This window comes from Moschus berezovskii, chromosome 5 (genome assembly GCF_049115385.1).
Source record: "Moschus berezovskii isolate FMDL1 chromosome 5, NW_MosBer_1.0, whole genome shotgun sequence".
Classification (NCBI taxonomy): Eukaryota; Metazoa; Chordata; class Mammalia; order Artiodactyla; family Moschidae; genus Moschus; species Moschus berezovskii.
In genome coordinates, this window is record NC_142464.1 from 118,006,146 (window position 1) to 118,020,553 (window position 14,408).

The window sequence follows — 14,408 nt, forward strand, 5'->3', positions numbered from 1 at the left end:
TTCTCGTTTGTGTCTCGTCTCAGCTAAAATTTGAAGTGACGGACATTAAAGTCCTCGGCACATCAAAGCTCTGTGACAGTGTTACAGCTCCCTCAGTTTTATTTAGAAAATAAAGGAAAATACATCCTCGAGGCGTGGGGACATGCCAACCCAAAAGATGCGAAGAGAAGAGAGAGAGACCCCTGGCCCTTTGGCTCCTCTTTTTATGTTTTTCCTCCCCCTGGGCCTGCCCTATGTAAATTGGGCTAGCCAGGAATGCTGTTTGTTCTACCTGAGGTCCTCACTCTGCTCTCTGACCTTCCTTTGACCTTCCTTTGTAATATTTTCGTGGGCTTTTCCCTTCCTTGTCTTTTAGCCACCGCCATTTTGGACTCCTGTTTCCTATTCTAACTACCTAACACTTTTATGTAAGAAGTAACAGAAAAAATGAACTAACATTGCCCCAAGAAGGATAAAGGAAATGATTCGTGGCATCCCGTGACCTGCAGCTCAGTGTCCGGGACAGGGGTTCTCCCCACTTCTCACCTCGCTCCCTCAGCGTCAACCCTGTACTTGGGCAGGGTCACCCCTTGTATCCTCCAGACGGAGCGCTGCTCAGGGGCTACAGCTTTCTCATTCAAGCCCAGCGGGCAGAGCGTCGTCTGCAAACTTCAGGCAATGAAAGCTTTCTTGTTTCTCTTTTTCAGAAACTTCAGCAAAGTCCTCTCCAGTTTCATTAGCTCTGATGGAATTAACCACTCACTTCTGAGCCAATCACTGAGGCCAAGAGAAATGAATATCCTAATAGGGTTAAGCCAATAAGAATGCACTCCCTAGAGCCCTGGGAGCTGAAAATGGAGGGCTCCACCAGGAAACCGGGAGACGACTGTTGCTGGGAGAAGTGGCGACGTGATGCTGGGGAGGAGGCCGACAGATGTCGGCCACGATGCTCCATGGATCTGCATTTCCATTTCCTCTGAATCCTGCGAGTGTTTCTCAGGATGTCCAACACTGCAGCAATCACCAGCATGGGTTATGGCCAGAAAACTTTTCTATTTTTAAACGACACACACACATTATTATGCCCCATCACATTGTTTCAGTGATCAACTTTAAAGGGCCCTGGCTTACCTCCTCCTGGAATAATAAAGCAGTCACAGGAGGGGTTCTTTGGGCCACTCCAAAAACCACTCCAGAGTGGTTTGCCACACATAATAGAGGGTGCACTTGAAAGACAGCATCCAATGACTGGTTCTGGCTGAAAACTTTTGTGTTTTCAAAAAGTTCAATAAGCACCAGAAGTGACCACAATGTGTTTGAAACTTTATAGCATGCGTCTTCAGGAGACAAAGTGCCTAAAACTAGATGGAAAGACTTGTAATTTTTTAAATTAAAAAGTGTGGACAGGAGAGGTAACAGTCAAAGTAAAATAAGCATCAATCCAATGTTTCTGTTTCAAAAATAAAACCCGAGGTATGGGGAAAATTGTAATATGGAATTCAGAAATCTGCCTTGGCCCTATACTCTATGGCATGTTCCCTGTGCCTGTTCTCCATGAGCCAAACAGCTCTCACTGACTGGTCAGGCTTGGAGGGGAGAGACAGAAGACCAAGGAGATCAAATGCAGGGAAGGCATTTTTCTGTCCTCACCTCAGTGATCAGAGGGCAAATATACCCATTAGCCTCAAACCAGTCAATCCTAAAGGAAATCAACCTTGAATACATTGGAAGGGTTGATGCTAAAGCTGAAGCGCCAATACTTTGGCCACTGATATGAAGGGCCAACTCACTGGAAAAGACCCTGATGCTGGGAAAGATTGAAGGCAAAAGGAGAGGGAGGCAGAGCATGAGACAGTTAGATGGCATCATCGACTCAATGCACATGAACTTGAGAGCAAACTTCAGGAGACAGTGGAGGACAAGGAAGCCTGACATGCTGCAATCCAGAGGGTGGCAGAGTTGGACATGACTTAGCAACTGATTATCGGCCTCTCTCAACATGCACTGCTTGCAGGTCTAGATGGTCAGTGTGAGAAAGTAGGTGAACCGGTGTTGGCCATCACCACTTCTCCAACGAGCAACGTAACACCCAGGCCTAGTCAAGTGCCAGGAAGGCCAGCTGCGTGATGTTTCCTAATGGAAGGTAACCTAGTTTGGTACTCCGCCTGGTCCAACCTACCTCAGAAATGGTTTGTGTGGATCCTGACCCTGCCACTTACTGGAGGAGGGGCTTGGTATGATCCCTTACTCCCCACTTCCACATCCTCACGTGAAAGGAACTGTGGAACGCTTTCTCGTGACTGGTGTGCAAATAAAACAGCTCCTGTGACAAGTTCTTGGATGTGAGCCAGACAGAGCAAGCCCATGTGAGCCATGCAGTCCCAGTCAGTGCTCTGACTTTAAAACACACAACTCAAGTATTTTGGTCTGATCACAGACCTTTTTGTCTTTTCTGTCTCCTCCAGATGCTTATACCATCACATATGAGTGTTAAGTCACACATTTTAGTACTACGATAATTGAGACTGAAAAATAATAAAATAAAAACCCACTTTTGTAAATCCTCAAAATTTTCACATAGGTATATAAATAACATGAAATGATCAAAAGGGCATGGCCTCACCCTTTACTGAATGTAAAGCCTTGGGCAAGTTTAGTTCAAAAGCAGACTTCAATCAGTCATAACTTTAAAACAGTAGCAATGACAACAAACAGCTCTCGTACTAGATTGTAAGGTCCCTGAGGGTTGAAATCTTTTATCTCCCTTTATATTCTCTTAAAGGACCTAGCAGATCGACTGGGATATATTAGATGTCGAAAGGAAGGATAAATTGAACTATCTTAAAGGGCATGCCACCCTGGAAAAGAGCTTAAAAGATTGCTTAGTTGCTATAAAATGAATACAGAAATTAGAGAAAAAGTGAACTCACTGCCTAATAAATACAGCAATCACAATTTTTACATTTCATAAATTTCCAACCACTCTTGAAAAAGTGTCTCCCCAGCTGAGAGACAGAAGATCTCCTATGGGATCTACCTCTGTGATTCCATGACTTCTGGCAAGTTCCTTTTCTTTTTCTTAAATATGATTATCCTGGAGCAGCCTCTACACAGAGGGCTGGAACAGCAAGAAGAATCAGAAGCAGTCGTGCTCGCCAAGTGCCAGAACCCCTAGGGGCTTCTCCACCTCTGGCAAGTTTCCTTTTTCTTTCCAGACTTCAGTTTCTTTAGCCACACAAGATGGAAGTAACAAGCTTTCTAAAATCTGTTAGCTGCAAAATCAGATGTCCAAAATTTCTCCACACCCCTCTGGCAGGTCTTCTATGAGTAAGGTGCCCTGACAGGCACTCCTGAAGGATGTGAGACCAAACGAGAGATCTGTTCTCCAATAAGCTTATGGTCTATGAACAATAAAACACAAGGACACAAATAACCATGATCCCAGGCAGGAAGCGGGTAATGGCCATCCAGGAGGTGCTCATGTGGAATTCGCAGCTGTGGGCACAGCAAAGGTTTTGCAGAGGGGTAGCATTCATCCTGTTTCAATGTGGCCAACACAGAGCACCCACATGCCAGGCACTGTGCCCGAGCACAAAAAAATATAACTGTTACCAAGCCACCTGCCTTCACAGTGCCTGAAGGCTGAGAAGGGAGACAGAGAGGGTGGAGCAATTCCAGGCAGAGGGACTGGTGCAGCGCAGACAGGGAGGCAGCGTGCCACAAAGCGCCCAGGCATGGCCGCGACTCCACTGGCACAGTGGGAGGCTGTGTCCAGGAGAGCAGCCTGAGGAAAGGCAGGGGGCAGGATGCAACTGACACGGAGCCCCTGAACGTCAGGCTTTGGGGTCTGGATTTTCATCACTTCAACTAAGCCCCCTAACAGCTCTACCTACCTACCAACTGAACGTGGGTCATGTGCTCAGTCATGAAACTCTCTGCAACTCCTCTGTCTATGGGATTCTCCAGGCAAGAACACTGGAGTGGGCTGCCATGGGGATCCTCCCTGGCCCAGAGATTGAACCCCTGTCTCCTGTGTCTCCTGCACTACAGCCGGATTCTTTACCTGCTGAGCCACTGGGGAAGTTGTAACAACTCTAAGTGACTGAATATTTATTAAAATTCACACAACCATTGATTTGAATCCAAATATAACTTTTCTGTAACGAAAGGGGACGTGGCTGAAAGAAAATTCTCCCCCAAAGGTAATTTAAATAAATTTATTTGCAGGAGAAAAATATCTGTCCGTCAGGTACAGTCTGATCCACAATGATCCAACAATAGTCACAGCTCATTCTGGGAGGACACTCACACAGCCTGTAGGAGCAAGTCCACATGGAGCATCAGAATCACAAAACCATCTAACCAGAGTATTACACAAGACATAATGACCATGATACAACAATAAAAATACACTATCAAATACTCACTACTTCGTGAGCTACAGCTAAAATATAAACAAGTTAGGCTCTTTCTTTAAAAAAATGAAGAAAATATTTCTATTACAGCTTTATTTCAAGCATTTTCAGTTAGATACCGCTTTATATATTTTTACTCACAAGTGATAGCAAAAGAATCCTTTCTGAAGTATCGGTAGATAAAATATATTACTCGTTCAGATGTTTGCACTCTGAAGCGTACTTTGACAGGTATGAGTTCAGATAAGAGAATGAAACTGTGCTGCAGCAAAATCCTGGCTGATGATCAAGATCTGGATAGTTTTCATATTTGTTTAAAAAAAAATTTACATCACGGAAAAAAGAAGTGAGGCCATAAGAGAGCCAACGTTATTCTTTCTCAATGGAGCAGTCTAATTCCAGAGAATGGGCTTTCCAAGCTGAATTCAAAGTGTGTGGTCCTGAAGTTGAATTCTTTCCAGTCCGAGAAGCTGCCTGCGGCTGAGGCAACACGCAATGATGAAGCGAGCTGAGTGGAAAGTGTTAACTGAACTACAGAGATGGTCACTGATAAAGCAAGTTCCTAGAGGTCCTCAGGGCCCACACAGAGGCGAAAGGCAGTCAGAACTATCAATACAAAAGAAAAATGTGCTCACTGAACTGTACACATAGAGCTTCTAGGAGGGTTAACAGTTCTTGACATGGGTTCCTGGTTGTAGTTTACAATATCTGCCTTCACCACTCTCTGTCATAAAAGAAAACAGAGTTATTATCAGGACATCAGAACATTTAGAAAGAGCTCCTTAAAGTATATTTTTATTTTCTGAACTTTCGTGAACTCCTGATGATAGACATCATAAATGAAGCAGAAGCTGATATTAAAAGAATCAGCCAGAACCAACTCATGTCAAGCTTAGATTTTCTTTTTTTTTTGGGGGGGAGGGGAAGGGGGGTGGGGCAGGGGTTGGTTTTGTTAAGGATGTAATAGCAATTTTTTTATTTAGTCTTCTCTGGTTTTATGACATCTATGAGGTTATCACAAGTCTAATAAAAAACTGGCAAATCAATATGAAAAACCAAACACCGGTTGGAATTTAAAGCAAAGGATTTAAAATTAATCATTACGAGTTCTGATTCATAGATAAGGCCTCATCATTTCAAAGTAAAAAATATTATTTATTAATATTTCCATATACTATTATACTCAGGTCTCTTTTAAAAATGTTTATCAATTTGTGAGTTAGTGAGAAGAAATACTAATGTTAAAGAGAAGTTACATATAAAGAAGAAATATTTTGAGCGGAACTTTTCCAATTTTTAAAACTCTTCTCCCAAATCCCTGACTTACTTCCAAATGGTTCACTATTGGGTCATGAATAATGACTCTAACAAAATACAGAATAATGAGAAACTTATATTACCTCACATTCATGTGTTTAAAAGAATTTAAATCAAAAGACACTTTTAACTCTTCCTTCCTTCCCTCGAACACAAACTTCAAGGAATATTTTAAACAATGAATTTAGCGACATGCCCTAACATTCTTCTTTAAGTAATAATTTAAGGAAAAACAAATCCTGAACTGTTTTCAACTCTTACTAAGTCTGCACACATAAGCAGACAAAGAAGGGTACTTCAAGGCAAACTTTAAAAATACTCTTTCAATTACCAGGCCATTTCAGGAAAAACAGTAAGGAGAGAATAATGAAATAACTGCTTCAATTCTCCACTTCACTGCACATGTAATAAACACGACCATAAAGACAAACACATTTGAAAGTAAATGAAATGTTATTTTAATTTGTTCCCAATTCCTTAAGTCGTAAGTCTGGCAAAGGATCAATTTTTCAAAGTTCCAGAACAGGACTTATGCAATATTAATTCCCAAGAATGTACAATAAATCTTTGAATTTTTTATTCATAAAGAACAAGATAGCATTCATCAGTTCTCCCCACCCTCCTCCCACAAACTGCAATAGTTTATCGATTAATACCTGCACTACTGTACTGAACAGATTCTGCTCTGAGAAGGGTTGGTATGTTGGTTATCTTCTTCCGAGTACTTCACTATTTCTGCCCTGACAATACGCTGCCAATTCCGTATAACAGAAACAAGATGCAGAAAAAAGGGGGAAAAAAAGAAAGAAAAAAATGTGTGTTCAATGACTGAAAATAGATGGGAACACAGAAGTAGAAAAAGAAATACGCACATAAATTTAAACAAGTCACAAAAGAAATAGCAGAATATATGCATATAAAAGGAAAGAAAATGAACAAAGGTCCAAGAAACATTACAATTCTATTTAATTATTGAAATGGACATGTCTACTGAGCCTCCCAGGAAAGCTGTGGGCTTTATTTTTGATATCACAATTACATGTAACACATATAATATCCAGTATTTCAGAAGACAACAAAGAATTTGGGGGCTTTTCTCTACTAAAGAGCAGCAGAGGTACTCATTCAATTTCCTTTTACAAACATTACTGAGGATCTACCATGGGCCAGTCGCTGTACACTGGGCACAAATGGTGAACTAACTGCACAGGATTTGTTCATAAGTTGCTGTGCGAAGGGAACAGGCACACAGCTAACCGTCATACCAGGTAAGAAATTTACTAGTGGATTTGTAACGTGTGTGGGAACAAAGAGTGCTTCATTGTCTTTGAAGGTAGGGAGAGGATGCATAAATCAGAAGAAGCTGCTTGTCATTTACGGTTTTTACATTTAATCATATTCATTATTGTCAAAGACTTCCTTTTGATGGTCACGTCCCCAGCTCTCACAGCCCTAACCTCCATGTTTTGAAATTTCATACAGAAATAAGTAAGATCAAAATACATTTTTTATAGTTAAAAAAACATACCATATTTTAAGCATGACAGATGATATTTTCAAATAAAGAATTCTGCTAAGTAACAAATCTAGTTAGATTTTTTTGATTACTATGACCCTTAAGATGAGAAGACCACATAAGACAAATATGACAGAAATAACACACTCCCCAAATTTTTTAGACTTGGAACTATACCCGCTTTTAATGAGTTCAAATATTTTATTTTGGAAAGGTCTTCCTTCATCATAGCATCTATTAATTAGCACACAGAGAAAAACATATTAATCAGGCTGCTGCTTGTGATGATGTTTATAAAGCCTGGATAAACAGCTGAGAGTAAATGAACAGGACACTGAGGTGTCTTAGCCTTGGACAGGCTCTGCTCCATTCTCCAGCAAGTAGTATTAACTTCTGGACAAGACTCGTGATTTACTGGGCACTCAGCCTGATGCTATCACAGGAGCATTGCCAACTGCCACATGACGTATGAGAAGGGCGCATCAGTGACCCTTGAACATCATCATCTGGCCTCCCCAAACCTAACTGCTTCATGCCGAACTATGGGCTACAATAAAGAGAAGGGATTTTCATAATCAGCAAGCAACTCATTAATCCTCCAAAATGATGGTTTAAACCCTATCTTATAAACACAACCAGGTCACTGACCTGTGGTCAAGACATTCTGGTCAAAGTATTGACTAACATAAACGACTTGGATTTTCACCACTAATTCTCATCAAATTAATTAAAAACTAACAAGGCAACATCTTTCTTGAGAGCCTTGGTTGTTTGACATAAAGCTCTGTTCAAAATTTCTGAACTAGAAGCCAGAATCAAAGTTCTACATATTCAGGACTTTGCTTTCTCTGAGTAAATAAAGCATAATTTCTATGATATAAACTTCATGGTAGGGGACTTCACAGTAGTTGCTTGTTTACAAATCATTCAATCATTGATGTTTTCAGAGAAAAGTGTTACCTACAAAACACCAGTCTTTATGTTTGGAGCTACAGAGTAAACTCAATTGTTCTCTGCTATTAGTCAAGTGAATGCAAACAGTGCAGTGGCCCTAAGAGAAAGGCAGCTGTGTGGTTGAACACCAGCTTAACCTCTGTTTTGTCAGAGTTGTCAGAGTCAGATACTAGAACTGCAAGTGGTAGCTCTCCATTAGGGTAAGCAAGAAAGAAACTTAGGAGTTGAAGTGGTAAGGTATAAGCAGTAGAGATGGACTCGGGAAAGATAAATCTGGTCAATTCTGCAACTGTGCTCTAATCCAGATAGTAGAAACATATTTACCTTACAAAAGTCATGGGATAGAGAGGAAACATACTCTGACAGCTAAAACACCTGTCACTATCACTCATTCAAAGCAAACCACTATTCCAGGTACTGGAAACATTCCAACAACCAATCATGATCTCTTTTTTTTTGGGGATGCATTAAGAGTCTAGCATGGAAAACAAGTGCATAAATTATTAAAGAATACAATGATTGATGCAAAGTCAACATGCAAAAGCTTACAGGTTACCATTCAAAGCACAGACACACCATCTTTTAAAAGCATGGCACTGTGCACACGATAGGAGCTTAAAGAAAGCGACTCCCCATTTCCTTCCGTGTGACGGCATACACATACACTGTATAATATGGCACCACAGGCTGTCAGCAGCAGCCGCAACTCTGTGCAAGTTACTGCACCTCTTTGGTCTTCACACTCTCCTAATCTACAAAACACAAGGTTTATCTATGTGGCCACTAAGATACCATTTGGTTTTGAAACTATATGAAAAAAAAAAATTTAAGTGAATAGAAAAATAAAAAAATGGAATATGATCTGACATAGGGCTTAGCAATATTTTTTTGGAACTTTCTCCTCAGGCAAGGGAACCAACCATCAACAAAATGGGTGATAGTTATGAAACCATCAATGAAAGGCCATGTTAAATAAACATTAAATAATGAAAAGGCCACTTACTAAATGAGAGAAGACATTTGCAAATATTATGGATGAAGAGTTAATATATAAAATATATAAAGAACTCATATAACTCAGTATCAAAAAAACAAAAAAAAACACAGAAAAACAGAATTAAAAATGTTCAGACGACTGAAATAGGCATTTTTCCCACACAAGACATACAGACGGCCAAAAAACACATGAAAAAGATGCTCAACACTTCTAACCGTTAAGAAAACACAAATCAAAACCACAATGAGGTATCACTTCACACTTGTTAGAATAACTACTGTCAAAAAGACAAGAAATAACACGTGTTGGCAAGAATGTATAGAGAAGGGAGCCCTCCTATACTGCTGTGGGAATGCAAATTGGTGCAGCCACTATGGAGAACACTATGGAGGCTCCCCAAAAAACTGAAAATAGAAATACTATATAATCCAGTAATTCCATTCCTGGGTATATATCTGAGGAAAACAAAAACACTAATCTGAAAAGATATATGCACCCCAATGTTCACAGCAGCATTAATTATAATAAACAAGATATGGAGGTCATGTGTATTCATCAGCCCACAATGGGTAAGAAAGATGTGATGTACACACACACAATGGAATATACTCAGCCATAAAAAGAATGAGATGCTGCCATTTGCAACAACAGGGATGGACTTAGCAGTTATTATGTTTAGGGAAACAAGTCAAATAGAGGAAAAATAAATACTGTGTGTCTTCAGTTACATGCAGAATCTAAAAAGCAAAATAAACAAACTAATGAAATAGAACAGAACAGAAGTAGCTTCACAGATATGGAGAGCAAACTAGCAGTTTCCAGAAGGTAGAGAGGAGAGGAAGGGGACAGACTGGGGACGGGGATTAAGAGGTACAACCACTAGGGATAAAAACAAAATACAAGGGTATAATGTACAGTTAGTACTATTTTTAATGAAGTATAATCTATAAAAATATAGGCTCACTAAAACTAACGCACACCTAGTTCAAAGCAAACAAAGTCATAATTTATCAACTGGCCAGTGAAAATGCCCTACACAGAACTATAAAAAATAGATCTAGAGCATACTTGGCTATCTGTCTGTCCTCATGTAATCTGGGAGCTCCCTGAGGATAAGGACTGTGACTTATTCATCTCTGTATCCCCAGATTTTAGTATTCTGGCATCAGTTCAGTTCAGTTCAGTCGCTCAGTCATGTCCGACCCTCCGCGACCCCATGAATCACAGCACGCCAGGCCTCCCTGTCCATCACCAACTCCCGGAGTACACTCAAACTCATGTCCACAGAGTCAGTGATGCCATCCAGCCATCTCATTCTCGGTCGTCCCCTTCTCCTCCCGCCCCCAACCTTTCCCAGCATCAGAGTCTTTTCCAGTGAATCAACTCGTCGCATGAGGTGGCCAAAGTATTGCAGCTTCAGCTTTAGCATCAGTCCCTCCAATGAACATCCAGGATTGATCTCCTCTAGAATGGACTGGTTGGATCTCCTTGCAGTATAAGGGACTCTCAAGAGTCTTCTCCAACACCACAGTTCAAAAGCATCAATTCTTCGGCGATCAGCTTTCTTCACAGTCCAACTCTCACATCCATACATGACCACGGGAAAAACCATTGTCTTGACTAGATGGACCTTGGTTGGCAAAGTAATGTCTCTGCTTTTTAAAATAGTATCAAGGTTGGTCATAACTTTCCTTCCAAGGAGCAAGTGTCTTTTAATTTCACGGCTGCAATCAGCATTTGCAGTGATTTTGGAGCCCAAAAAAATAAAGTCTGACACTGTTTCCATTGTTTTTCCATCTATTTCCCATGAAGTGATGGGACCAGATGCCATGATCTTTGTTTTCTGAATGTTGAGCTTCAAGCCAACCTTTTCACTCTCCTCTTTCACTTTCATCAAGAGTTCCTCTTCACTTTCTGCCATAAGGGTAGTGTCATCTACATATCTGAGGTTACTGATATTTCTCTTGGCAATCTTGATTCCAGCTTGTGCTTCTTCCAGCCCAGCGTTCCTCATGATGTACTCTGCATAGAAGTTAAATAAGCAAGGTGACAATATACAACCTTGACGTACACCTTTTCCTATTTGGAACCAGTCTGCTGTTCCATGTCCAGTTCTAACTGTTGCTTCCTGACCTGCATACACGTTTCTCAAGAGGCAGGTCAGGTGGTCTGGGATTCCCATCTCTTTCAGAATGTTCCACAGTTTATTGTGATCCACACAGTCAAAGGCTTTGGCATAGTCAATGAAGCAGAAATAGATGTGTTTCTGAAACTCTCTTGCTTTCTCCATGATCCAGCGGATGTTGGCAATTTGATCTCTGGTGCCTCTGCCTTTTCTAAAACCTGCTTGAACATCTGGGAGTTCACGGTTTACATACTGCTGAAGCCTGGCTTGGAGAATTTTGAGCATGACTTTGCTAGCGTGTGAGATGAGTGCAGTTATGCGGTAGTTTGAGCATTCTTTGGCATTGCCTTTCTTTGGGATTGGAATGAAGACTGACCTCTTCCAGTGCTGTGGCCACTGCTGAGTTTTCCAAATCTGCTGGCATATTGAGTGCAGCACTTTCACAGCATCATCTTTCAAGACTTGAAATAGCTCAACTGGAATTCCATCACCTCCACTAGCTTTGTTAGTAGTGATGCTTTCTAAGGCCCACTTGACTTCACATTCCAAGATGTCTGGCTCTAGGTCAGTGATCACGTTATCGTGACTATCTTGGTCGTGAAGATCTTTTTTGTACAGTTCTTCTGTGTATTCCTGCCACCTCTTCTTAATATCTTCTGCTTCCGTTAGGTCCATACCATTTCTGTCCTTTATCGAGCCCATCTTTGCATGAAATGTTCCCTTGGAATCTCTAATTTTCTTGAAGAGGTCTCTTGTTTTTCCTATTCTGTTGTTTTCCTCTAATTCTTTGCATTGATCACTGAGGAAGGCTTTCTTATCTCTCCTTGCTATTCTTTGGAACTCTGCATTCAGATGCTTATATCTTTCCTTTTCTCCTTTGCTTTTCACCTCTCTTCTTTTTACAGCTATTTGTAAGTCCTCCTCAGACAGCCATTTTGCTCTTTTGCATTTCTTTTCCATGGGGATGGTCTTGGTCCCTGTCTCCTGTACAATGTCACGAACCTCCGTCCGGAGTTCATCAGGCACTCTATCAATCAGATCTAGTCCCTTAAATCTATTTCTCACTTCCACTGTATAATCATAAGGGATTTGATTGAAGTCATATCTGAATGGTCTAGTGGTTTTCCCTACTTTCTTCAATTTAAGTCTGAATTTGGCAATAAGGAGTTCAGGATCTGAGCCACAGTCAGCTCCTGGTCTTGTTTTCGCTAACTGTATACAGCTTCTCCATCTTTGGTTGCAAAGAATATAATCAATCTGATTTCGGTGTTGACCATCTGGTGATGTCCATGTGTAGAGTCTTCTCTTGTGTTGTTGGAAGAGGGTGTTTGCTATGACCAGTGCGTTCTCTTGACAAAACTCTATTAGCCTTTGCCCTCTTCATTCCGTGCTCCAAGGCCAAATTTGCCTGTTACTCCAGGTGTTTCTTGACTTCCTACTTTTGCATTCCAGTCCCCTAGAATGAAAAGGACATCTTTTTTGGGTGTTAATTCTAAAAGGTCTTGTAGGTCTTCATAGAACCGGTTAACTTCGGCTTCTTCAGCATTACTGGTTGGGGCATAGGCCTGGATAAAACCCTCAAAAAACATCTGCTGTCTTAGTAAACGTCATTCCTTCTTTTCTCCTTCTTCTCTTCCTTGAACAGCTTGTAAAGTGTGTTGATAACTCATTTTATAGGACTGTCAAATGGAAATATTCTAGGTTAAAACTAAAATAGCAGAATCTCTTTAAATAATCAGTGAATGGAGCTAAGGCCTTATTTTAAATATTTGTCACAAACAAAATTACTATAGCATCAATTTCCATGTGACTGGTAAGTCTACAGTCTAACTTTTTCTGTATAAAATAATACAAAATACTTTATCACTGTGACACTGAGCTCCTTCAGGACTCTTTCGAATGACATAAAACCACGGAATGCAGGTGCACAAGCTCTCAGTCTCTCCCTTCCTTTCCACCCTCCTCCTCCACTTTCTGTATATAAATTATATATAGAAACGAAGTTCAGATTATCTGAACTTCTTTGCTTTCAAATGAACTTTCAGAGACATCAAAGGGAAAAAATAGGTACATGAAAAGAGGCTCAATATCACTAATCAACAAATTAAAACTACAATGAGATATCAACTCCCACCTGTTAAAATGGCTGTCTTTAAGAATGTAAGAGATAAGTGCTGGAGAGGATGTGGAAAAAAGGAAACCCTGAATGAGAATGTAAATTGGTGCAGCCCCTGGAAAACAGTATGGAGTCTCCTCAAAAAGTTAAAAAATAGAACTACCATACCATCCAGCAATTCCATCTCTGAGTATTTATCTGAAGATATATGCACTCCCATGTTCATTACAGTGTTATTTACAATAAGCAAAATATGGAAACAGCAAAGTGACTGCTAGTTAATAAAGAAAAATGTGGAATATAAATATATGTACACACACACAATGTAATATTATTCAGCCATGAGAAATAACAGTCTGCCATTTGTAAAAACTTGGATGGACTTCGAGTACATTGTGGAAAATGATATAAATCAGACAGAAAATGGCAAGAATTGTATGATACTACTTACACATGAACTTTTAAAAAGCAAAAGTTGCAAAAAAAAAAAAAAGAAAAGCATCAAATGGTTGTTCCCGGAGGATGAGGGGATAGGAAAGATGTCCTCTAAAGGGTACAAACTTACCATTATTAGTAAATAAGTCCTAGAAATAATGTACAGTATAGTCAATACAGAAAGCAATACTGTTTATAATCATCAAACTTGCTAAGGGATTAGAACTTAATTATTCCAACTACTAACAAAGATATTTATGTAACATGATAGAGGTACTAATTACTGCTATAATGGAAAAATCATATTACAATTATAAAGATATCAAATTAACATGTTATATACTTTAAATTTACATGTTTTGTGCCAAGTATATCTCAATAAAAAATAATATTGTGCTCAAGATAGCTTGCAAGTATGTTCTTAGAAACATCTTTTAAAAATAATGAACTTTCAAAAATGTTTCCTTCCACTGAGAAAACTTAACTGTGAAATACATAATTTAACTGGCAAAGGCACCAAATTCACTGGTCTAAGGAATGGAGAATGAGGTTTC

General features: G+C 40.0%; 1 protein-coding gene across 4 annotated transcripts in view; it reads right to left on the reverse strand.

Moving 5' to 3' along the window:
• The window catches only part of RAB28 (RAB28, member RAS oncogene family), a 116,147-nt gene that overhangs the window by 5,311 nt on the left and 96,428 nt on the right, over positions 1–14,408 (reverse strand). The window contains exons 7-8 of one of the 4 annotated variants that reach the window (XM_088836495.1): positions 6,368–6,462; positions 4,182–5,118 (exon numbers count right to left, since the gene is read on the reverse strand). The exons of 1 other annotated variant lie outside the window; for it this stretch is intronic. In XM_088836495.1, coding sequence (XP_088692621.1) covers positions 6,373–6,462 — 90 coding nt within the window. In that variant the 3' untranslated portion in view covers positions 4,182–5,118; positions 6,368–6,372. Of the gene's footprint in view, positions 1–4,181; positions 5,119–6,367; positions 6,463–14,408 lie in introns of those variants that run through there. 2 more of the 4 variants (XM_088836497.1, XM_088836494.1) reach the window with 2 other exon arrangements.